A 23,387-nucleotide genomic window follows, 5' to 3' on the forward strand; every position below is an offset into this window, starting at 1 on the left:
TGTAAAATAAATGCCGGCACATGGTTGTATTGCCTTCTCATGGTCATACTACCTTTCTCAACCATGACCAAATCAATTAATCATGAACAATAAAACTGTTTCCACATTTGGAATAAAAAAAAGGGAAAACGTCTCAATTTTCCTTTTCCTTTCAGTGAGTCTTTAAATTCCAGTAAATGATGGCTTATACTTGCAGGGTTTTGGGGGACGGTGAATGGGTTCAAACGCCCTCCTTTCTTCAACAAACGCACCTCCCCTCGACCTATCAGGATATTTAACTTACTTTTCTCTTTTTCTCATAAGGGCTTCAGTGCAGTTTTCCATTCAGGGGAATATATCCCGTGACAATAACGGACTCCTCCAGCAATTCCGACACATCTGAGGTATGTCTGCTCCAATACCCTTATTATTTCGGCATGATTTACTTGCATTCATTTTTAACGCAGCGCTCGCAATTTGCACGGTCGATATATATATATATATATATATATATATATATATATATATATATATATATTTGTTAAAAGATCGAATTTAAGGGCAGTTATAAAATTAGCTACATTGTAACATTTCATTTGAAAGAGAGAAAAAAGTCACTAGCGAAGTCAACCGGTTTACAATCTGTTGACCGGCAAACGCATATAAAACATAAATACAACTATTAGTCTGGTACAATATTAAGTCTGAAAATAATTTTAAGTTTAAAGACATTTATATCATTTAAATTTAACATTTAATATTTAAAAATGTAAAGTTTAAAGACATGAAAAAATTTAGCGTTTAAAGAGATGTGACTTTTACAGTTGTTAAACGCATTTAAGTACTAAAACGCGTAAATTACCCCCGGAATATTTGATTAAGTGAGCGAAATTAATTGTGAAATCTGTCGTGAGGCGAAACCTGTTGGCGTCTGTACGCGTTTACCTCACCAAACCTTTTCTCCTCACCATATTTAATTTCTTCTCCTCACAAAGAAAAGGCTCACATGATTTTTAAAATCACAATTAAAGAATGTCACAATATGCCTGACGTCATAAATAACGGGCGAAGGAATTCGCGGGAATACAATCGAACGATGATTGTTGTTGCTCGTGAATGTATATTTTTCCTTTTGTTCGCGCAGTGGTTAGACCCGCCCCCTTGAAAACTCCTCAAACTGTCCTTCTCTGACTTAACCAGTTCTGTCATCATATATGGTCTGTAATTTAACCAACTCATTTGAACTATATTCTCATTAAACCAACTAGGCAACCCCCTTTTATGTAATACAATAATGTCATTTATTTAAAAAACGTGACTTACTGTGTATTCAAGCCAATGTACTGTAGACTTTTTTTTATGTGTGTAGTCCCCCTTCCATTGAAACTGAAGTAAACAACTAGTTTTAGACATTTTAAACATTTTCATATATTTCCTCATTTTTTACACCTACATCACATATTGTTATTATTAATATCATTATTATTATTATTGGCTGAATTTGCTCATCTGCAACACATCTATAAGACTTTTCCTCTTGGATTCAGCAGATGTCTTTGAGGTGTTTGTAAAGGTGATCAATTTAAGAAGTTTATCAGATGTTAATTAGAATGTGACGATGTCCAGTTGAAACACTCTTAAACAGACATCTCGGAGATGTATGTGTGCTATCTGGGTTGTAAACATTCATTTGTGTACAATGAAGACATATTCAACAAATATAAGGGTTTTCACTAGTGGTCCCAGACTTTTCGACCATACTGTGTATCAAATAGGTTACACGTTACATGTTTTTTAGTTTAAAATCTTATTTTTAATGAGCCAGTTGAGGACAGAACCAGGAGTCCAGTTCTGGCCAAGAGTGAAAGCACACTAATCCAGTCTAAGTGGGCCTGTAAACGGGTGTGGGCTGGCATTTAAAAAGCCAAACGGTTTGCCTGGAATAATACTACAGTTTATAAAGAACTCCATCATTGACTGCAGGCAATATAATGGCAAAATTTATGTGGTAATGCATTTGTTATTACATTAAAGGAATAGTTGAAAATTCCATAGCTTCACAAATAGATTAAGTTGTAAAATTAATGGAAAGAAGTAACCAAAATCGATGAACACAAAAGGCACATAGTAAGCATTTTGTCTTCTGGTAACTCAATTACAGCCTTCAGTCTGGAGTGCTCTTGAATCACTCACTTGAAGATCGCATCTGAAGAGCTCATTGGAAGGGAACAGTTTTATTACGGGTGAGGTACATTTAACTGGGGCTTCAGGAGTCGCACTGCAGGGCCCAATGGGAGCGTGGAAGCTGGCCAAGGTGGTGCTTTGGTGGGCTGCAGTCTACTCGGTGCAGGCACAAGGCTATGGAGACATCCAGGCCAGCCGATTCACTGGAAAACCTGAGGGGGAGGTCCAACCGAGGGTCCGTCGGCGAGGCCAGGAGTCCCTCAGGGGGTAAGATTTTTTTTTATTTTTAGCTGCATCCTGCCCCTGTTTTCTGTCAGTTCCATCCTTGAAGTGAAAATGCTAACGGTTTAACCATAAGAGGCAACAACATGGGTATAACTTAACTTTTATTGCCCGAAGTACAGTATGTTTTATTCTGAGGATTGGGATATTTTGCCTTCAAAGCTTGAACTGGTGTCTAGACGATACAATTCAAATCCAAAATCAGCATACTGAGTGCATCAATTTGCTGATGTAGAAATCTGCGGTTACTACCGCTTGCTCTGTTTGGGTTGAAGCCAAACTGCTGTCCAGGTTGAATGCATGATTGTTCCCTAAAAAAGGAACATATGTGGTGGAGCCAGCTGAGAAAATGTTTATCAAATGTGTGTGAATCGGCTGTGAAGGAATTTTAAGTGCTGAAATGCCTCAGTGTGTTGGTAATGACAACAAGAGTGTTTCAAGAGCTTTGTCATTGTAAATTTTACTTGTGTTTATATCTCAGAAGAATACATGGTGATTTTTGATCCAAAGTTTTTATTTTTTGGCTTAACTATCCTTTGAAATATATTAAAAGAGTACACATAAGGATTGCATGATGGATAGGCTATTTTTCCAAGCCCTCCAGTGCCTTTCAAACTTGGGGTTGGCATTTGTGTTCACAAAGCCAGAGCTTTGTAATTTTCTCATTTTTCAGAAAACAATGGCTGTTTTGTGCTTTGCTGTCCTCATTCGTTTGAATCAGTTATTCTAATCATCCTCTCATCTGTACTTGCTTATAACTACCCCTGCAAAGTGCAACAGGAAATGAGGTATTCTGATTACTGCAACAATGGATGTTTGTTTGCAATCCGCAGGTGAGAAAGAGCATTTCAATACATGGAACCATATTAAATCAAGATTAGATACATCAACGCAAAAAAGGGTTTTTGTTTTTCAATTAAGGTCTGAATCAAATCAAGACAGGTCAAACAAACACTTTAGAGTCAGTTGGATTAGCACTGTCTTTAGTGGTCCAGTTGATAGTGGACTTCAGATACAATAGGGCCTGTCTGTACATGTTCACCAGTGCCAGAAGTGAAACCAATTTGACTTGACCTGAATCCCACACGGAGGCGAGCTAATTGACATTTTGGCCCATTTTCCAGCTAAAGTGAGAGTATGTGACCCACCATGTGGCTTCAAAACTTTTAAGGGTCCATGCAAAACATGGACTGACCCAATGGCATCCAAGACTTTCAATACTTGCACAGTTTCCAGATTATTTCCATCCAACATTTCACTTTTCAAGACAAGATGCTAATCTTAAAGGTGCGCTGTGGAGGATTACTTGTTTGATATTCCATTATAAATACCAAAATACCATTATTGAGCCAGCACATTAAAAATTTGTCTTCAAAACCGTGTTCTTGCTGTACCCCGAGTCACTATGTTAAACCTATAATTATGATTTTACATTTAGAGCAGTTGGATTCAATTTGGCTGGAAATTTCAGGCTTCTGTCATTCAGCTTTGCATGCTTACGTCATCTCAGTAAACAAAGAAAAGAAGGTCTGGCGCAGAAATGCTACTGACTTGCGTAGGCAACATATTTTTCTGTAACATACATCTTTATAGGAATTTCTTCTTACTATACGTATGTTTACATGTGCAGTTATAATCAAACTACAGTGGGTTTTTGCATAGTAAGGCTCCAATCTCAGTATATGAAAACTATGACTTGGCCAGATGTGGTCAGTTTAATGTGTATATATGCTGGAAGAAACTGAGCGACAATCTCATTATCAAATTCATCAAAATCTTGGACATTTGATCTACCGTTGACCAATCAAGCTGCATTATCCTGGGTCAGCTGATTTAAGAGAGCTGCAGTTGGTGATTTGGAGCTTACTGGCTTTCCTCGCTAAGCATAATTTGTCTGTCACGTTGTAGGAGTCTGATGGCTTTGCAGTTGGGGCCCCTTAAATAAAGGTAAAGTCTGGGAGACTGCTGTAAAAGCAGTGGTCTTAGGGTGAGAATATGATTTTGTGGTCCATGTTTATCGATGCCAAGCGGATTCTGACGAGTTCCACAGAGTATAGTGCCAGCTAAATACTCAGGGTAGATGTTTTAATAAGTTTAGCTTGCTGGCTTGGCCAGGGTTCTCAAAGCAGGGAACCGTTTTCATTTGCTCAACATGCCTCCAAGGCAATGTCAGTTCCACTCGACTCCAAAGATGGACTCCAGCTCGTCCAGAACGCTTGATGTTTTTTCCCCAGAGAGAGTGAGCTCTTTGTCTTGGAACTGTATTCCTTGAACAGCTGAAAGCACATGCCAGTCAAAAAGAAAACAATCTTTATTGGATACCAAAGGGCCTGACTCGATGCCTGAACAAGCTTTTGTTGTGGAGTCAGGGATTGTGGAAACACATTTTTAAGTTCAAAACAAGAAAAAAATATTTAGCAAAATGTATGTGGCATCTAGATATGGGGCCAACTTTAATATCTCATGTCAGAGGGACCCCACTAAAAGAGATAAACATACTGCAATGATTCAATCCATAATTGAAAAGGAAGACACAGATCTGATAAGTGTATCCTTATGTGTGCAAAATAGCATGCCCAGAAATTCTTATCAACATATCAAATGGACTCATTGTCATGTTGTTCTGAACAAGAAAAAACACAATTGCTAATTACTTTCTGTCACTCATCGTCATTCCCATTAGTTGCTATAGAACTAGAATTGTCATGTGAAACAATCTTTACGAGAACACAACATTTCCACAAGGACTCATGCAATAGCGTGAAATCATATGGAGGGTCTTTCTTTGTCATTGCATTGAACATTTGTATGGTCTAGACAGCAGTGTGATATGAGTTCATTAGGGTCATCTACTTTAAACAGGCCAAGCTGGACATGGAAATGCCTTCAGACCAAAGTATACTTAATTCCTGTGTTCTGGCAGTTCTTGGGAACAGTCAGGTGCGCCAGCCTTTAAAAGTGTACTATTTTGTTAACCGTAAGCGATTTTTGTGATACCCTTTAGGGCAGTCAATGCCACATACATGTGCAGCCCCCTAAAATCGACTTGCAAGAACATGCAAGAATGATCCCCGTCTCCTCTTTGTCATTGCATTTAAAGTTGGTATTGTCTAGATGGTAATGTGATTTTGGTTCATTAGTATTAGCTGATTGAAACAGGCCAAGTTGGAAATGGAAAAGCCTTTGAGATCTAGAGAAGTACACATAGGATCTTTATAAACTTAATATTAGCGTGCATTGAGCTTACTGGCTCTCAGCAACAGCAATCCTGGGGGCTGCAAACAAATGAATCTGAACTGACCTTTACCCCTCTTTAGGACTGTTAGCCTTGGTCTAGATAGCTCCCAAGCCTTCATGAGAGCTCCTCTTCAGTTTTTATGACCTCACCACAAACTGGCCACAGACCGTCAAAGCACGTCCTAATTTCCTGACCTTTTGCCTTGGACTGGAATTCAATTAGCAAGGGGTCTTTAGTGGACCTCCCCCATTAAATGTAAAGTTGACTTGGTTTATCCTAAGATCTTTGGCAGAGGATGCTGTCCCTTGCCTGAGGCCTGTTCGCTCTTGTAAATGTAAGCAAATTTGACCTAGTATAGTGACGTGAATTAGTCCATCCATTTAGAAGGTGTCACATGGTCTTCCCAGGTATTTGCCTTGTAGCAGATCTCTCTTTTACAATTGAGGTGCTGGTTTGCATTTATGATACTGAGTTCCTATATTTTTATGGAGTAGTAGTAAACTAAACTTCCTGGTAAAACTAAATAGTTCACCCATAATTAAAACATTTTGGGTGAAAAAAGAGATTTGTTTAAAGAAGGGTCCAATAGGATCCATCGTGGCATCTTCAACTCATTCTCTAGGAGTTCAAGATTTTTAAGCTGTTCAGGCTGCTCAAGTCTCTTCTTAAGAAAGAAGACTCTCTCTGGTTCCATGTTACTTATACTATATCATTTTCTGGCCTTATTTTCACTGCTTTAAACGGCCCACTCCCCCAACCTTTTCACTTCCACTTGTTTTCTTTACCTCCCACCGATTCTTGCCCTTTTTCCAGCATTTTCCCTTTCCATTCTCCAACATCTAGCCCTTTATCTGCCTCCACTCTCTCTTGCCTTCCAGTTATCTTTACTCTTAGCAGTTGTGTTGTCTGGTATTACCGTTTTAAATCCATCTAACAATTTAAACTACAGCTGGTTGTCCCCAGGTGACTGACATTCGTAAACGTCTTGACTTGTAGAGGAAAGGAATGTATGCATGTGTGTAGAAAGACAGATGTACCTTGTGTTTTTTTTTTTTTTAAAGCTCCATTTACAGCAAGCTTAACTTGTTGATGATTTAAATAAAAGTGTTTGTGCGGCGAGAGTTCAGGTTTGACAGATACCATCAGGGCTTGTTAGAAAGATGACATTTTGCCTCTTAACTGTCATTGACCAGTGAGAACCAATCACAGTCTGGAAATCCATCATGGACGCTTGTTTGAATGGTTCAACTGTCGTCCTGGATCAAGACATATACACTAAACAGTGGCCCCCAAAACATGCTACAGGGCTTGCTTGTGAGAAACAGTACTCAAGAGGAGAAAGTTAAACATTGTGCTTAGCCGTATAATTAATCTCACAAATATCAAGAATAAGACAACCTCATTCCTCAGGAGTAACTCTCACAGTTGACGAGAAAGTAGAATCGGAGCCAAAAAAACAGCTCATGGATAAGTACGTTTGGGAACGTAAGAGTGGCTATGGTAAATATTTCTGTTTCAGGAAATTTAGTTATAGTCCTTCTCAAAATAAACACACTCTTTTCTCAGTTGTTCCCTGGAGCAATGTATAAAGTACGTTGGGGCCATTGTATGTATTGCACTGTATGTGCAATACATACTTCTTCTTCTCAAAGGTCACAAGGTCTTTGAGACTGTAGAAATGTAATTCTGCTGTATGTGTCTGAGAAAACCTTTTTTTCTCCATTTCAGGCCCAATGTATGTGGCTCACGCTTCCATTCCTATTGTTGTCCAGGATGGAAAACACTCCCTGGAGGAAACCAGTGTATAGTTCGTGAGTATCTCCAATATCATGTGACGCAAGCAGCTTTTGTTTTTAAAGTAGGGGGCTGAGGATGTTAATTAGCAAATGCTTACTTATCCAAAGTAACTTACTGTGCACTTAATACAGAGTTAGGGTTTACCCTGTGGTTAAAGGGATAGCTCACAAATTGAAATATGAATGGCCCTTCTGGGGTTTGACCCCTATGATCTTTATGTTACCACCACAAACCATTAACCACAACCCCCTCAAGAGTTGACAGCATAGTACAGGAAGATGGAGGAAATGCCCACCAACAGATTTGAGAAACAGGCTATGTTCAGAATGGAATTGTGTACTGCATTGCATATTATGTACTGCATACTGCACATTTAATAAACGTTATATGAGAAACAGTATGCTCCATGCAACAAAAGTACATTGTTGTCACATGACCTACTACATCACATTGCATTAGCGAATGGCATCCAGTTATAATTCAATTTTGCATGAAAGAACAAAGAAAGTCCAATAGCAATTAAAAATGCAATGTTTGCAAGACTTACGCTGCTAAATTAAGGTGGAATTGCATCTTAACAGTCTATGAAAGGGGTCCAGAAAGGTGTAGATAACTTATTAAAAGTTCTGTTTGTGTAATGTCTTTGTCAAAAACTTCTCATGAACATGTTTCTCGCTCCAGCAATCTGTAGGAACTCGTGTGGAGATGGCTTTTGCTCCAGGCCCAACATGTGTACCTGCTCCAGTGGTCATCTTGCCCCCAGCTGTGGTGCGGCCTCAGGTGAGTTAATTCATTTCAATCTCTTTGCATCCCACAATTATTGCAAACTTTCTGCCAATGTACCAATATAAGCAGGGATCCCTTTGGCCTGACTGACAAGTTGTAACCATTGATATTGGATTGACTTTGATGGGCTTTCTTATAGAGGTAGACCGATATATATCGGTTTTACCGATTAATTGGTGCCGATAGTTGCTTTTTGGAACTATTGATTATCGTCAGAAATCTACGCTGATAGATTTTCTTTAATTAATCATTTCTTAATTTCAAATTAAGAGTCCCACCACCTTCTATATCGGCATCTTTCAACCTCTACTTTCATAGTACATGGTTATCTCATTGCGTAGAGTAGAGATAAGGCTAGAAATGAAGGGGAACAGATGGGGTAAATATGCAAAAAAGGAGCGAGCTACATTGTCTTGTTTACCAAAAAGAATATTTAAACTTCCTTAAAACAAGATATGTTTTTTATTCACTCACAAAATTTTGTTTGAAATACATTTTGAAAAAATAATTAAAAAAATCTATTTAATTAGAGATATATTCCCTTAAAACAAGTCTTAATACAAAATACAGTTACTTGAGAAGCTAAATGTAAAAATGAAAATTATGAAATCAGACTCTGAGAACATTTTGGAGCATGTGTGCCAGCCATTAGGCTACAGATCCAACAGTAAATGTGTTTTTATTTTTACTTTTCTCTACTCTGCCTACATTCAAGGACTTAATCATAGATTTGAACGTTCCTTTGACATGTTCAACGATTTATTAGGTTAAAAGTTCTTTCAGTTGAGAGGTGAAACTGTGCAGATATACTGCCGTGAAATTTCTCCAACAACATATAGTGTTTCGTTCATTGAATCATTAGTTGATGTCAAGGTTTGAGCGTTTTCTGTTGAGATGTGCTAAATTTGAAACCATCTGAAACACTGACGAAACCCAGCAAAGTGTTGTTTTCTATGACAGACTTCGAGAAGGTTTTGATTGATTTTGTTTAGATTGCAGAAGAGTAATGGCTGTAGGTAATTCCTGGATGAGGTTGTTTAACATTAGTGTAAGTTTCTATTACTACATGCGCTCTGTGCCAGCCCCGTCTAGCCGCTTCTCACCGAATTCCCGGAATATGCGGTCATGCACAAATAAAACCAATGATAACTAACCATAGGGTTTGGTCTCGTAAGCTGTAAAACCAGTCAATTTACTCACCAATGAGAAATTGACCATCTAATTCTGCTGCCAGTTTTGAGTGTTTGAAAGTGAACGGCACACATACACTTGTTTTGGCGGCCGCATGGGATTTGGGAGATCTGTAATTCTGTCATTTTGCCCACTTGACCATGTACCGCCTACAGTGGTTGGGAGCAGCCGCTTTTATGAGTCAGCCACGAATCTGCAATTACTCCATAAATAACAAGCAGCCACACAGATTTTAACCATTAGCATCCAACATTTTGTAGCTGCACTAGAGATAACGCTAAGCCCTTGTTCCACCCGCTCAATAGTGTCTAACTATAATACATCTTTATTTATATAAATCGAATCCCTGGATTTATATGAATGGTTGTGAAACAGCTTTTATTTGGGATTTTAGTCTTTTTGCTTTAAAGCCATCACTATGCCATTATTCTTCAAAAGTTGACAAAATTAACTTTTGGCCTATACAATATATAATTATAATTATATAAATGTCCCTCCTGCAACCGACGAGCAAGTAAAAAAGCATTTTCTTATGGAGTATTTTTGTCTTGTTTTCCAGTAAAAATATCGAAACATTTTTAAAATAAGTAAATACAGTAAATTTACTTGAGAAACCAAACATAGCAAAAAGATATTGAGTCTTGTTTTTAGAGAAAGCAAACTAAGTTTACGCGACAACATTTTTAACTAAAAATGGAAAACCTTTGAATGCGTTTTGGCTGTCCGTTTACACGACAATGACGTTTTGGGGCCTTTTGAAAACGGGTTTCAAAGTGCAAGTTTTTGAAAACGATGCTGTTATCATCTCCGTGTAAACATAGTTTTACTCACGCATATTACGTTTTCAGTCTATAGGCGTGAACTTTGAGAACTTCGTCCTTACCTCCAGGGCAAACAGACCAACATGAAACCACCAGTTGGAGTCCTTAAATAGGTGGCGTGCTTTATAGTCCAGGGTCACTTGTAGTAATAAAGTAACCTCATCGTCTGTCCAGACACAATTGCTCGATTCTTTTGCCATCTTCATTGTTTGTATTCACCGCCCTGTGGAAGAATGCTAATGTGCGCAGGCGCGTATCGTTTCTTTACAAAGTGACATCGCCAACTACTGGCCTGGCATGCATAATACATTGCTTTTAGTCGTTTTCGCAGATCTGTGTGAACGGGGATCGTTTTGACAACGTTGTCGTCTGTACGCGAAACTTTTCAAAAACGCGAAGGAAAAACGTTTCCGTTTTTATTACATTGTTGTCGTGTAAACGCACCTTAAATGTAATAATGTTTATGCTTTCTAAAAAAAATAATATTTATTTTAAGTTTTTATTTACAAGTTCATGTTTCTTTCCCCATTGGCAAATACTTTTTTCTTCTATTAAGCATGAACCCCACACATTTTTGATCGATTTCTCTGAAAACAAGACTTGATATAATAATACCATTCTGCTTCGTCATTTATTTATTTTAATTTGAAAATAAGATACAAATAGATATTTTTTCCAGTCCTAGCAAATCATAGCTGTGACGTAACGTTTAAAAAAAAAAAAAAAGGGATTACAAAACTATTGACAAAACTAACGTTTTCTTTTCTTTCTTTTTTTCAAAAAACGAGACGACCCCTTCAATATGTCCCACCCAAACATCCTGTTCCAATAGGAAATACATCAACACAGGAAACAAAACCACACCCGTCAGGCAATCCCTGCTGAAACAACCAGCATAAACCAGCCTAAGGTGGTTTGCTAATCTTAGCAGGTTTAAGATGTACTGTAGATCATCTCCCGGTCTGGCAAAACTGGTGTTTAGCTACCCAAAACCCCTCTAAAATGATCAAAACAGACCAGTTTAACCAACCTGGCCAGGCTTAAGTGCTAACATGATAAACGGCTAAAACATTTTGGTGCTCTGCACAGAACGCCAAAAAAACAATATGTGGCGCAATGGTGAAATACGTTCGTCTAGAGCATGTTTACATGGGGGGGGGGCAGTGCACATAAAAACATGTTCAGTGTGAACGGCTCTATTTAATCCCAAAGTACACTTCAGTTTTGACGCGAATGCTTAAACGCTAACTTTTTTAAGTATTCTTTAAAAATTCTCCTCATCATAAGTTTAGACGCATAAAGATGTCTTTATAGTCTTTCAGACTTGAGTTATTCAAATGCAGGTATCTTCTGATCTCTTCCCACATGTTCTTGACATGCGCATCCACTGTTGTTTCCACCATAATCTCCTGTTGTTTAGCAGCGATTGCATCTAGCTCTTCTTCGTGACAACAACGACTCTATTCTCAATGTCGCCACCTTGTGGTCCCACTTATTAGTGCAAAATATTCCAGGCGCACGTGCATACTGTACTTTCAGAGTACACACAGTTAGAATAATTGGGCCGCACGTCTTTAGTGCTCGTGCTCTCTGCTGAGGCCGGAATTTGCATCACATGTCCTGTACACAGACGCCAAGTGTTCGATTGCGCTTCTTTTCTCCATTGCGATCAGTTTGATTGACGCGGATGCACACACTCGCTTGCTCATTAGAGCTTAACAGAGACTCGCTTCTGGTAAGAACAAACAGTTTTGCAGGGAACATAATGCAAATATGCACTTCTTGCTACATACTTTCTCTTAAACTGCACGACGTCTCTGCAATTAACTAGCCAATGACAGCCAATGATTCCCCATGCTAAGACACTAAAGCGCGACAGCCACAAAGAAGCTCTGTTTCTCGACTTCTCTCATGCTTCCTGCCTTCAGTGTAGCTCGTAAAAAACTGACAGATGTGACTGCTGCACACAGAGGTGCATTGTGGGATGGGAGCCTCTGGGAGCCCTGTTTTGTGTGTGCGTTAGTGTGTGTGTTGCAGCACATGCAGCTCTCTTTGCATGGGTCAGCACGCCAGAGCGCACCCCTCCTCCACCTGTAGGGGGCCATCAGCAGGTCTAGCCAGTGAGGTCATTTCCTGTGCTGTAGGAAAACACGAGCTGTACTTGAACGCTTACAGGTTGCACTGTTGAAAGCATGCCATCACCAAAAACAAAACAAAAAAAGTAGTCACGTTTGATCTCTTGTGTGATGTGAAAACCTGATGAAAATCACAATGTTTTTATTCACAACTTTTATCTATGAACTCTATTCAACCTGTAAGGCAATAAAGGAGGAACTGCTATAAATTCACATTTCTTTGTAATCGAGTAAATGAGTAATCGTATGAATTACGTTTTTGGCTGAAATGATGTGGCGCAACGCCTTTGTTTAGACAGATTCAGTCTGGAATGCTTTAATGTGACAGATGGGGAACATTAATCTTATTTAAAAAAACGTGATGCAAGAGTCCGATCAGAGATGATTGAGGTGCGTGTGTCATCGTAGTCTGTCTGCGCTGTTTTTCCAATTGTTATTGGGTGTAAACATGCACTAGATGGATGTCTTTGACTGCTGCGCCACGTCTCGCTGTTCTTTTAGCGTTGACTTTTAAAAGCGTGTTTCAAGACACCTGCATTTTGTTCTACATTGTTGTGAAAATGTATTTGCCCCCATCCTGATTTCTTCTGTTTTGGTGTATATCTCGTACCAAATTGTTTCAAACGAAATCTAACATAAGACAAAGGCAATCCGAGTAAAAACTAAATACAGTTTTTAAAATATAATGGTATTTATTGAAGCCAAAAAGTTATCCATTATCAATTGGGCCTGTGTGAAAAAGTATTTGCCCCTTTAGTTACTAAATCCCCAAATCTATGAAACTGCATTTATAATGGGGTTCAGCTGGACCCATGCCTGATTACTGCCAGACCTGTTCAATCAAATCAACACATGTGAAGTTGGCTAAAAGGTCTCGTGTAGTAGCACACTATGCCAAGGTCGAAAGAAGTTCCAGAAATGATGAGGAAAATGGTGACTGAAATACATCAGTCTGGGGAGGGTTACAAAGCTATTATTACTGTTGTCCTGGGACTCTAAAGAGAGCCATTATCTCCAAATGGAGAACACTCGACACAGTAGTGAACCATCCCAGAAGTGGCCGAACTTCCAATATTCCTTCAAGAGCACAGTGATGACTCATCCAGGAAGTCATAAAAATGCCAAGGACAACATCCAATGAACTGCTGTCGTCTCTCGCATCAATGAAGGTCACTGTTCATGACCCCACTGTCAGAAACACACTGGGCAAAAATGGCATCCATGGAAGAGTGGCGAGGAGACAACCACTGCTAACCCAGAAGAACATTAATGCTCATCTGAAGTTCGCCAAAACACACCTTGATGATCCTCAAAGCTTTGGGAGAATGTTCTGTGGACTGATGAGTCGAAAGTGGGACTGTTTGGAAGACAGGGGTCCCGTTACATTTGGCGTACATCAAACACAGAATACCACATAAAGAACATCATACCTACGGTCAAGCATGGTGGTGGTCGTGTGATGGTGTCGGGATGCTTTGCTGCTTCAGGGCGACTTGCAATAATTGATGGAAACATGAATTCTGCTCTCTACCAGAAAATCCTAAAGGAGAACGTCCCGTCATCAGTCCGTGAGTTGAAGCTCAAGCGCAACTGGATTATGCAGCAAGACAATGATCCAAAGCATAGGACGTCCACCTCTGAAAGGCTCAAAAGAAGCCAAATGAAAGTTTTGGCGTGACCTAGTCAAAGTCCTGACTTAAACCTGACTGAGATGTTGTGGCAGGACCTTAAATGGGCAGTTCATGTTCGAAAACCTCCAATGTGGCTGAACTAAAGCAGTTCTGCTAAGAAGAGTGGGCCAAAATCCCACCACAGTGTTGTGAAAGTATGACCTCCAGTTATCTGTTGATGCTAAAGGTGCCACAACCAGCTATTAAGTTTAAGGTGCAGTTAGTTTATCACATGGGTGATATAGGTGTTGGATAACTTTTTTACTTCAATAATATATATATATATATATATATATATATATATATATATATATATATATATACACACACAGTTTTAGGAACTGGTTAAAAATGTTGCATAGTGAGAATGTCTTTAAAAATAATAACATAAATAGTTTTCATTTATCACTTAATGTCATGCAAAGTGCAGTAAACGTAAAAAGCTAAATCAATATTCAGTGTGACCACCTTAGAAAAGCCCCAATTCTCCTACTTACACCTGGACATAGTTATTCTTGGTTGTTGGCAGACAGGATGTTTCAAGCTTCTTTGAGAATTCATCACAGATCTTCCATCTATTTAGACTGTCTCAATTGTTTCGGTCTCTTTCTGTAATCCCAGACTGACTCGATGTTCAGTGGGGCGCTCTGTGGGGGCCGTGACATCTGTTGCAGCAGGGCTCCCTGTTCTTCTATTCTAATGTTTCTATTTGCAGAAGGAATGTTTGGGAGTCTAGCATTTATATTTCCTATTGCCACACTAAAGCTGAAGATATAAATAACCATCATAAGACAAATATTGTTGTGAAACATCTTATGTGCCTATGACTATTGCACTAATATATATATATATATGAAAACTGCATTTTTCAGGTTGTCTTTGTTTTATATCTCGTTTGAAGATCTAAATCAATTTAGTATGAGAAATACACAAAAATAGAAGAAATCAGGAAAGGGGCAAATACTTTTCAAAGCACTGCTTTTTGCATAAGAATGCTTTCAGACTGAACGCCCCCTTGTACAGTTTGTAATCACCTGTCTCTTCTTTGTTGTACAGTCCAGTCCTGCAGCGTCAGATGTATGAACGGAGGAGTTTGTAATGAAGACGCCTGCGCGTGTCAAAAGGGCTACACAGGAACTCACTGTGGACAGCGTGAGTATATAATTCATTTTCAGAGCTTTCATTCATACAAACACACACTTACACACAGACCACAATGAGAGCCATTATCTCCAAATGGAGAAAACTCGACACAGTAGTGAACCTTCCCAGAAGTGGCCGACCTTCCAAAATTCCTCCAAGAGCACAACGACGACTCATCCAGGAAGTCACTAAAAAGCCAAGGACAACATCCAATGACCTGCAGGCCTCTCTTGAATCATTAAAGGTCACTGTTCATGACCCCGCTGTCAGACACAACAAAACAAGATCTCAAAAACGTTTGGCTTAAGCGACTTCTTGCTAATTTAACTACAAGCCGTTAGAAAGTTAGAAAAGATACATTTTCTGAAGAAAATTTACTCTTAATATCTTGTGCAATTTGGCTTCTCAGGTAAATTTGTCTTATCTTTACTGGAAAACTTGAAATGAGCGTTATTGAACATAGTATTTTCTTCTTATTTTCTAGTAAATATATAAAGATGCCGCAAAAGAAGCAAATTGCCTAATAAATGCAAAATTTCTTGTTTTAAGGTTGAACATTTTTACTAGAAAATAAGCTAGAAAAACACTCATTAATAATGTAAGATTTTGTTTGCAGTAAAAACATAATAAACTCTTACATTTGACCAATTTCACTTTCCGCAGCTGTGTGTGAGACCGGATGTCAAAATGGTGGTCGTTGTATCGGGCCAAACAGATGCGCCTGCGTCTACGGTTTTACTGGGCCTCAGTGCGAGAGAGGTAAGCTACTGTGATTTCTCCAAATTTCCCCTCATTTATCATAGTGTTGTTGGACTCTTGAAGGAATATAAGGCATGTGAATACATAACTGGCTCTGAGAATTGAATCAATATTATTGCATAGCGTATCAAACGTGCTCTAGTTATTCTGAAGTGCTTTAAAATGATTGGCTACAAATGAACGCTAGCAAACATCAAGTTTCAACTTCCATTTTCATATGTATTTTGTGCCAATTTCAAACACATGGGATGAAAGGGTGTTTCATTCGCAAATTGGTTTTGCAGTATTCCAGATTTGTGCATGAATGAACTTCGTAACTTGGATGGAATCGTGATTATTGATGCCATATTTGAACATAAACAAGCGCAAATGAGATTTGAGAGCTATGGAGAAGATGAAAGTTTTCAGCTTTTTAAATATTTTTGTGAAAGATGTGAGGTTTGTTTACCGTGTTTAATACCACACGTTGGGTTCATGCAATGGCGTGACCCAGATACGCTCCGGGAGAGTAATGTACCTCAGCATTGAGGCATGCTTAAAAATGTGCTTTTCCTAGCTTCAAGTTTGAAATGAATGTTACAGTTAACATTGTGGACACAAGAAAATTTTTTGGATTTAATCTTGGTAAAAAAAATTGAGCAGCCTTCCTTGCTGGTGCCAATACACTCTATCAGAGGTGAAATCCTAACAGACAGACTAAGAGGACTGTGAAGACACCGTTCCCATTAGGCCGTCTGAATTGTGGGAGAAGAGCACACTTAGGTACACTGGGCTGCATACCTGACCAATTTTTTTGTTACCCCTCCCTCATCTGTCTGTTCTACCCTGTAAACCCACCCCGTCATGAAGCCCCCTTGTGCAGTCGTGGGCCAGTTCTCTTTGAAAACACAGTGCATAGTTTTGGAGACATCTTACAGCCAACAAAGTAGGGTGGAAATGACAAGGGAGTGTTTCTGCAGACTTTTCTGAGAAGAACGAGGAGGTGGGGGTGAAGTATGGGTGGTGTTCTTTAAGAAATGGAGACCCCAGCTGTGTATACACAACCAGGCCTGAACTAGCACAAACAATCTTTACACTGAGAGTGTCATCCAAGGGACACCAGATGCCCCCCAGCAGCTACCTCCTGGGCCACCTGACCACATTGTTCACCAAACTCATCCTAAAAGCTCTTGCTTGTCTGGAGAAGGGAGTAAAAATATCACTAAACCATACGCTAAAAATAAATGTGAAGACCTGAGCAGAAAATATCACTTTGGGATAGATGGACAAATACCACTTTATGGATGGATTGAAAAGGCATACAGATGGATGGATGGATAGAAAAGAAAGAGTGATAGACAGACAGATGGATGGATGGATGGATGGATGAATGGAAAAGAAAAGAGTGATAGACAGACAGACGGACGGATACATGGATAGATAAAAAGAGAGAAAGAAAGAATGACAGACAGATGGATGGATGGATGGATAGAAAAGAAAGAGTGATAGACAGACAGATGGTTGGATGGAGAGATGGATAAAAAGAGAAAGAAAGAATGACAGACAAATGGATGGATGGATGGATAGAAAAGAAAGAGTGATAGACAGACAGATGGTTGGATGGAGAGATGGATAAAAAGAGAAAGAATGACAGACAGATGGATGGATGGATAGATAGAAAAGAAAGAGTGATAGACAGACAGATGGATGGATGATTGATAGATAGATAGAAAAGAAAGAGTGATAGACAGACAGATGGATGGAGAGATGAATAAAAAGAGAAAGAAAGAATGACAGATTGACAGAGATGGATGGATGTTGGATGGATGGGTGGATGGTTGGATGGATGGATGGATGGTGGATGGATGGATGGATGGATGTTGGATGGATGGATTAATGTTGGATGGATGGATGGATGGATGGATGGATGGATGGATGTTGGATGGATGGATTGATGTTGGATGGATGGATGTTGGATGGATGGATGGATGGATGGATGGATGTTGGATGGATGGATGTTGGATGGATGGATGGATGTTGGATGGATGGATGTTGGATGGATGGATGACTGGATGGATGGATGGATGGATGGGTGGATGGATGACTGGATGGATGGGTGGATGGATGGATGTTGACTGGATGGATGGATGGATGGATGGATGGATGGATGGGTGGATGGATGACTGGATGGATGGATGGATGTTGGATGGGTGGATGGATGGATGACTGGATGGATGGATGGATGTTGGATGGATGGATGACAGGATGGATGGATGGATGGATGCTGGATGGATGGATGGATGGATGCTGGATGAATGGATGGATGCTGGATGGATGGATGCTGAATGGATGGATGTTGGATGGATGGATGGATGGATGGATGGATGACTGGATGGATGGATATATATTCTGTTCAAGGTGATGATTGTAATTTGTCTCCAAACTTGAATCTCAAATTGTCTTCATGTCCAAAACAGCTCACCACATTTCACTGCAAATAAAAAACAATTCAATTTAGCTTAAGTGTAACTAAAATGTTAACTTTAAAAACTTTTAGATTAGGATTTTAGAGCAAAGTAACCTTGAGAAAAGCTCAGTGATTCTGTGGTCGCGTCCGTTAACTTGACTGAACTTCAACAAGAGTCGGCCAAGCATGCAATTGTTCATGGAAACCATTTTACTTGAGACTGTGGCACACCTGTATGCTTAAGTCAATGAAAGGGGACAAGCGTTCTATTTTAGTCCTTTTTTCTGGAACAGGAACCCTGTGAGAGAAGTGCTTTCCCTTTAGCTTTTGTTCCAACAAGTGTGAATTTTTCTGTGGCCAATTAAAAAACAAGAGTGTTTCCAAAAGTTTATGCATTTTTACAAAATATCCAGCGTCTGCAGTAATCAGTCTGTTTGGTTTTTGCAAACCACCTTCTAAGAAAGAAACACACAAGCAAAGAATTAAGATCCTGACAAAAGAATCAATTGTGCGGCTCAATAGTTGGAAAGTGTTTTTAGAAAGTCAGTCATCTGCAAAATAGATTTACGAACAAAATGCAAGCTCAGCTATGCACTAGGCACGGATTATAGAGGAAGTTTAGGAAGTTAACAGTATGAATGGTGTCAGCCTCATTCATCTAATTCGTTTTACGTGCTGCCATGTGTGTTCTGCGTCAAAACTTATTCTGGTCTCCACCGAAGAAAGCTATGCGGTCTATATATTTTGCAGTCTATTCCGATAAATGTGACCTCACTTCTGAAACTAAAGCCATGGTCATTGGTCTCTTTGAAACTCTTAATATGCATTTCTCTTTTTTTGCCACCGATGCCATCAGTAATTGGCTATGGCAATGGATTCAACAGAAAAATGGTTTTCCGAGCAACAAAGCATTACTAGTTATCCCATAACCACAAGAGTGTGAATGAATCGACTGAGGCCCGTGGATTAAAGAATGACTCAAATTTGAGGCATAAAACCTCTGAATCCTTGGGTTCCTGGTTATTTGTGCAAGAGATCATATAGATTTGAAGACGCTGCCTCCTCTGTTTAGCTGTATTGTAAATCTTTGAGCAGTAAAAGTGTTTGTTGGTCAGTCCATTAAACATCAAAGCTTTTCACAGGAACCCCTTAAACAGCTAATATTTCCTTTCGCCTCCTCTACTCAAGACTTGATGTCTTTCCTTTCCTTTCGTCTCCTCTACTTTATTTCTTCCGACCTATGTAAGCGAACCTCTGCTTTTCCCATAAAGTAAAAACATATTTCTTGGCAGTTTCCTTATCTCAATGTGCACTAGAACCAAAATAGGTCACAACAAAATGGAGTAACTTCTCCCAGTCATTGACCGTAGAGCACATTTTTGGCCGTGTCTTAGGCTTCCACCTGCATTAATTGTGCAGCTGGTCCCCAGAGGCTTGGCGTTCCAGACTAAATTAACTTCCCTTCGGCTCATTTTTCATTTTAAGAAGGTCTTTCATGGCAGGGTATCCCTTTTGGTCCATGTGCATTGGGAGATGATAAAAACAGGCCAAGTCTTTGGACTGTGAAGACAACTGGAGTTCCTTCATCAAATTATGCCACACACAACTTACAGCCTATCCCTGCATAAGTGGGAATGCCATGCATTAGTTACGTTCTGAGGTTTTTCCCCTCCGGAGTCATGATTAATTTTAATTTATGATGTTATGTGAAAGAGGTAATAGTTGGCAGAGATCACTGGCAAGCAAATGTGGTGGTGACTAAACGGAAAGGAGATGTGAATGAACGTTTGGTGGGAAGAGGGTGTTGGTGAATGGTTTTGATTTGACAAGGCACTCAAACTGCAATCAAGACAAAATTACTTCAGAATGTTGTCTACATCTCCAGCACATCCCCCTTCTCAGGTCCTGGGGTATATGAGCATACTTGTTTTAGATCTTTAAGACGAAGGAAGGCTGGTTAACCCCAAAGTCTTGTTGGCAACTAGACCTTATTTCCCAGAAACTTGTTGTTGGAAGATTTCAATCTAGTCTATTATTGAAGTTTTTGAGCACTATGGCATGTCTTGAGGAGCAGCACCTCATTTTGACAGTATTTTTGACTTTTAAAAATATGAGAGACCTGTGCTCTGTTACAATTTTTGCACTTTGTCCAAGTGTTTTTTAGTGTTAGGATGTGTTCGGTCTGAATGGCCCGTTAAGCAAGCTCGAAGGGTTCCTTAAAGGGTTCCTCGAAGGGTTCCAGTCTTTCGTTTTTGCCTTACCATGTTGCGTTGTGTGATTCTTTGGCCATGTGTACGTACAGATGGAGCTTTGCTGTCCTTGGCTAGTTTGAACAGAATAACGTGTTTCGACTGATGTTGGCCTGAGTTTTGCAGATCAAAGAGGTTTCAGACAGACCTGAGAAGCTAATAAGATGTTCTCATGGTAGCCTGTTCTCACCTCAGTTCCTTCGACAATTTAGCAGCTATTGCCAAGCATCTTGTGATCTATTTAAGGCTTCCATGACTAAGCATTTTACCAAGGCCAAACAGGCATTTCTTCCTGTAAATATCAATTACTAATAGTGAAAGTCAAAGGAAGATCTAGAGAGGCTGATGCATTGAGTATTGGATACGCATGAACACATCTGGGCCTTCGCTTGTCCCCCTGTAGTTCGAACTAGTTGCAATTAATCAGTCCCAGATGTGCATAGGATGCTCGCAGTGGGTCGCCTCAACTTGGAGAGGGCTCGCATTCCTGGACTCAAATCGTCTAGGAAGAATGGTCAGGTCAGGGGGGCACAGGAGAGAGGAAGGATGAGGGGATAGCGAAGGGATTTAAAGACACGTGAAGGGGAAATTCTCCCTTTTTTGTCTTCTCCTCATGACCTACTTTCTTAGTGTTATATTTCCGCCTCTCTTGGGTAAGGATATATGATTTATCTTTAGTTTCAAATGCAATAATATGAAGTATACTGAAAGATTTGTCTCTCTCTTTGAGCAATGACTGAGAAAATCACGGGGTCAGGAACCGGTTCATTTCCTGCCCATGAAAACCAACACTTGTGAAATACCCCAAACAAACGCTGGGCCTCATTCTATTACTTTCTCAAAATGTCACTTGCAGAGTCACTGAAGTAGAAATACTGCCTTCAATCCCTGTTGAAACCACCAGCATTAGTGGTCACCAGTATTTGTTGTGTTTTGTATGAAATGCTGGTGTGCTGTTTCTGGCTTTTTAACTTGCTTAACCAGCATGACTTCCCTGTTCAACCAGCTTCATCAGAAAGACCATCAATTTTGGTTGATGGTATTTTTTTTGCAGGTAAATAACATGGCTATGTTGTTCCACCAGCTAGACCAGCACCAGACCAGCGTAAGTCAGCTTGGACCAGCATAGATATTTATGGAGGTCTATGGGTGTCTTTCAGCACATGCTGGAATTAAAAACCAGCATAAATCAGCCTAAACTGGTATGCTGGTCTAAACTGGTTTAAGATGATCTAGCTGGTATTTAAGTCCTGCCAAGATGGTCTTCTTGCTAGTTCAGCTCGTCAGTTAACTGTTCTCCCAGATTTACTAGCTGAAGTGTGCCCAGAACCCCAATAAAACCAGACCAGCTTTACCAGTTTTGGAGGTAGATGACCAAGTAACTGGTTTAAGATGTTCTAGGTGGTTTCCCAACCTGGTCTAGCTGGTATTCAGTTGGTATTCCACCTTTGCAAGCTGAAAAGTACCCCAAACCCCTCTAAAAATCAGACCAGCTAGACCAGGTTTGAAGATTGCTGACCAAGTAGCTGATTTAAGATGGTTTAGCTGGTCTCCCAACCCGGCCAAGCTGGTCCTCAGCTGATCTAGCTGGTCTTCAGTTTGTCTCCCAACTAGACCAACTGAAAAGCACCCTAACCCCTCTAAAACCAGCAAACCAGACCAGCATGATGAGGTTGAGAGACTCATTTAATACCCTCAAACCAGCTTAGGCTTGAATAAGCTGTTTTCATTCAGTAGTATAGCATTTGCTTTAGTGTAAACCTTTGAGTTTTACTAAATTGCCTGATATTCAAATGCTCAGACAGTTTATTTCAGCATCAAGATGGTTTGTTTGATACGCAAAACATTGTTAGCGAGATTAAGTCACGATTGGCAACAAGCACAAAGAAGAAACTCTCAGCCAAACCATCAAAACTGTCCCAGTACCATCTGATCTAGTCCATACCTGATGATTTCAACCTCAGCCAAAAACAAGATGGGTTGTCATGGAGATTGCCATTATAATGAATCCCTGCAATTTCTTACTCATGATCTAGTTATCACATTATGAGCGAGTGAAAGAGCACCACTGTCAGAACATTCCCAGACCAATCTCCAGTTTGGGAATGCTCTAGAAACAGCTGTGTGGTGAAAAAGATTAATTTGCTGAAAATGGAGTAACTGTGGCGTAGTGGGCTAAAGCACAGAACTGGTAAGCAGAAGGTTGCCAATTCGATCCCCACGGCCACCACCATTGTGTCCTCGAGTAAGGCACTTAACTCCAGGTTGCTCCGGGGGGATTGTCCCTGTAATAAGGGCACCGTAAGTCGCTTTGGATAAAAGTGTCTGCCAAATGCATAAATGTAAATGTATTTGCCATCATTCTTGTCTTTCTTTTTCAAGCGCTGATGTGATTTCTTGTGGTCGTACTTTCTCAGTTGCACGTCACAATGTTTATTAGTGCTTGTCTTTTCAAATCATTGAAATGTAAAAAAAAAAAGATCCTATCATGATCCTATCATGGTTTAACTTGGACTTACTGGTACCTAAGCCTAGCCAAGGTGGGTTTTCAGCTGACTTAGCTGGTTGGTCAGCAAACCTCATAGCCTGACAATCTGACAAGTTCCCCAATCCCCTCTAAAACCATCAAACCTGACCATGCAGGATGACCAGTGGTAGACCAGGAAGACCAGCAAACCACCTAGGCTGGTTTAAGGTGTTTTTTTAA

At 39.8% G+C, this 23,387-nt stretch overlaps 1 protein-coding gene across 1 annotated transcript in view; it reads left to right on the top strand.

Moving 5' to 3' along the window:
- Positions 1-300: 300 nt before the first annotated feature.
- Positions 301-23,387, top strand: part of LOC127639564 (fibrillin-2-like) — an 80,134-nt gene continuing 57,047 nt past the window's right edge. The window contains exons 1-6 of the mRNA XM_052121640.1: positions 301-383; positions 2,141-2,430; positions 7,412-7,494; positions 8,162-8,260; positions 15,140-15,235; positions 15,890-15,985. Of these exons, the coding sequence (XP_051977600.1) occupies positions 2,270-2,430; positions 7,412-7,494; positions 8,162-8,260; positions 15,140-15,235; positions 15,890-15,985 (535 nt within the window). The 5' untranslated portion in view covers positions 301-383; positions 2,141-2,269. The remainder of the gene's footprint in view (positions 384-2,140; positions 2,431-7,411; positions 7,495-8,161; positions 8,261-15,139; positions 15,236-15,889; positions 15,986-23,387) is intronic.

Source organism: Xyrauchen texanus, chromosome 48 (genome assembly GCF_025860055.1).
Source record: "Xyrauchen texanus isolate HMW12.3.18 chromosome 48, RBS_HiC_50CHRs, whole genome shotgun sequence".
NCBI classification, from domain to species: domain Eukaryota; kingdom Metazoa; phylum Chordata; class Actinopteri; order Cypriniformes; family Catostomidae; genus Xyrauchen; species Xyrauchen texanus.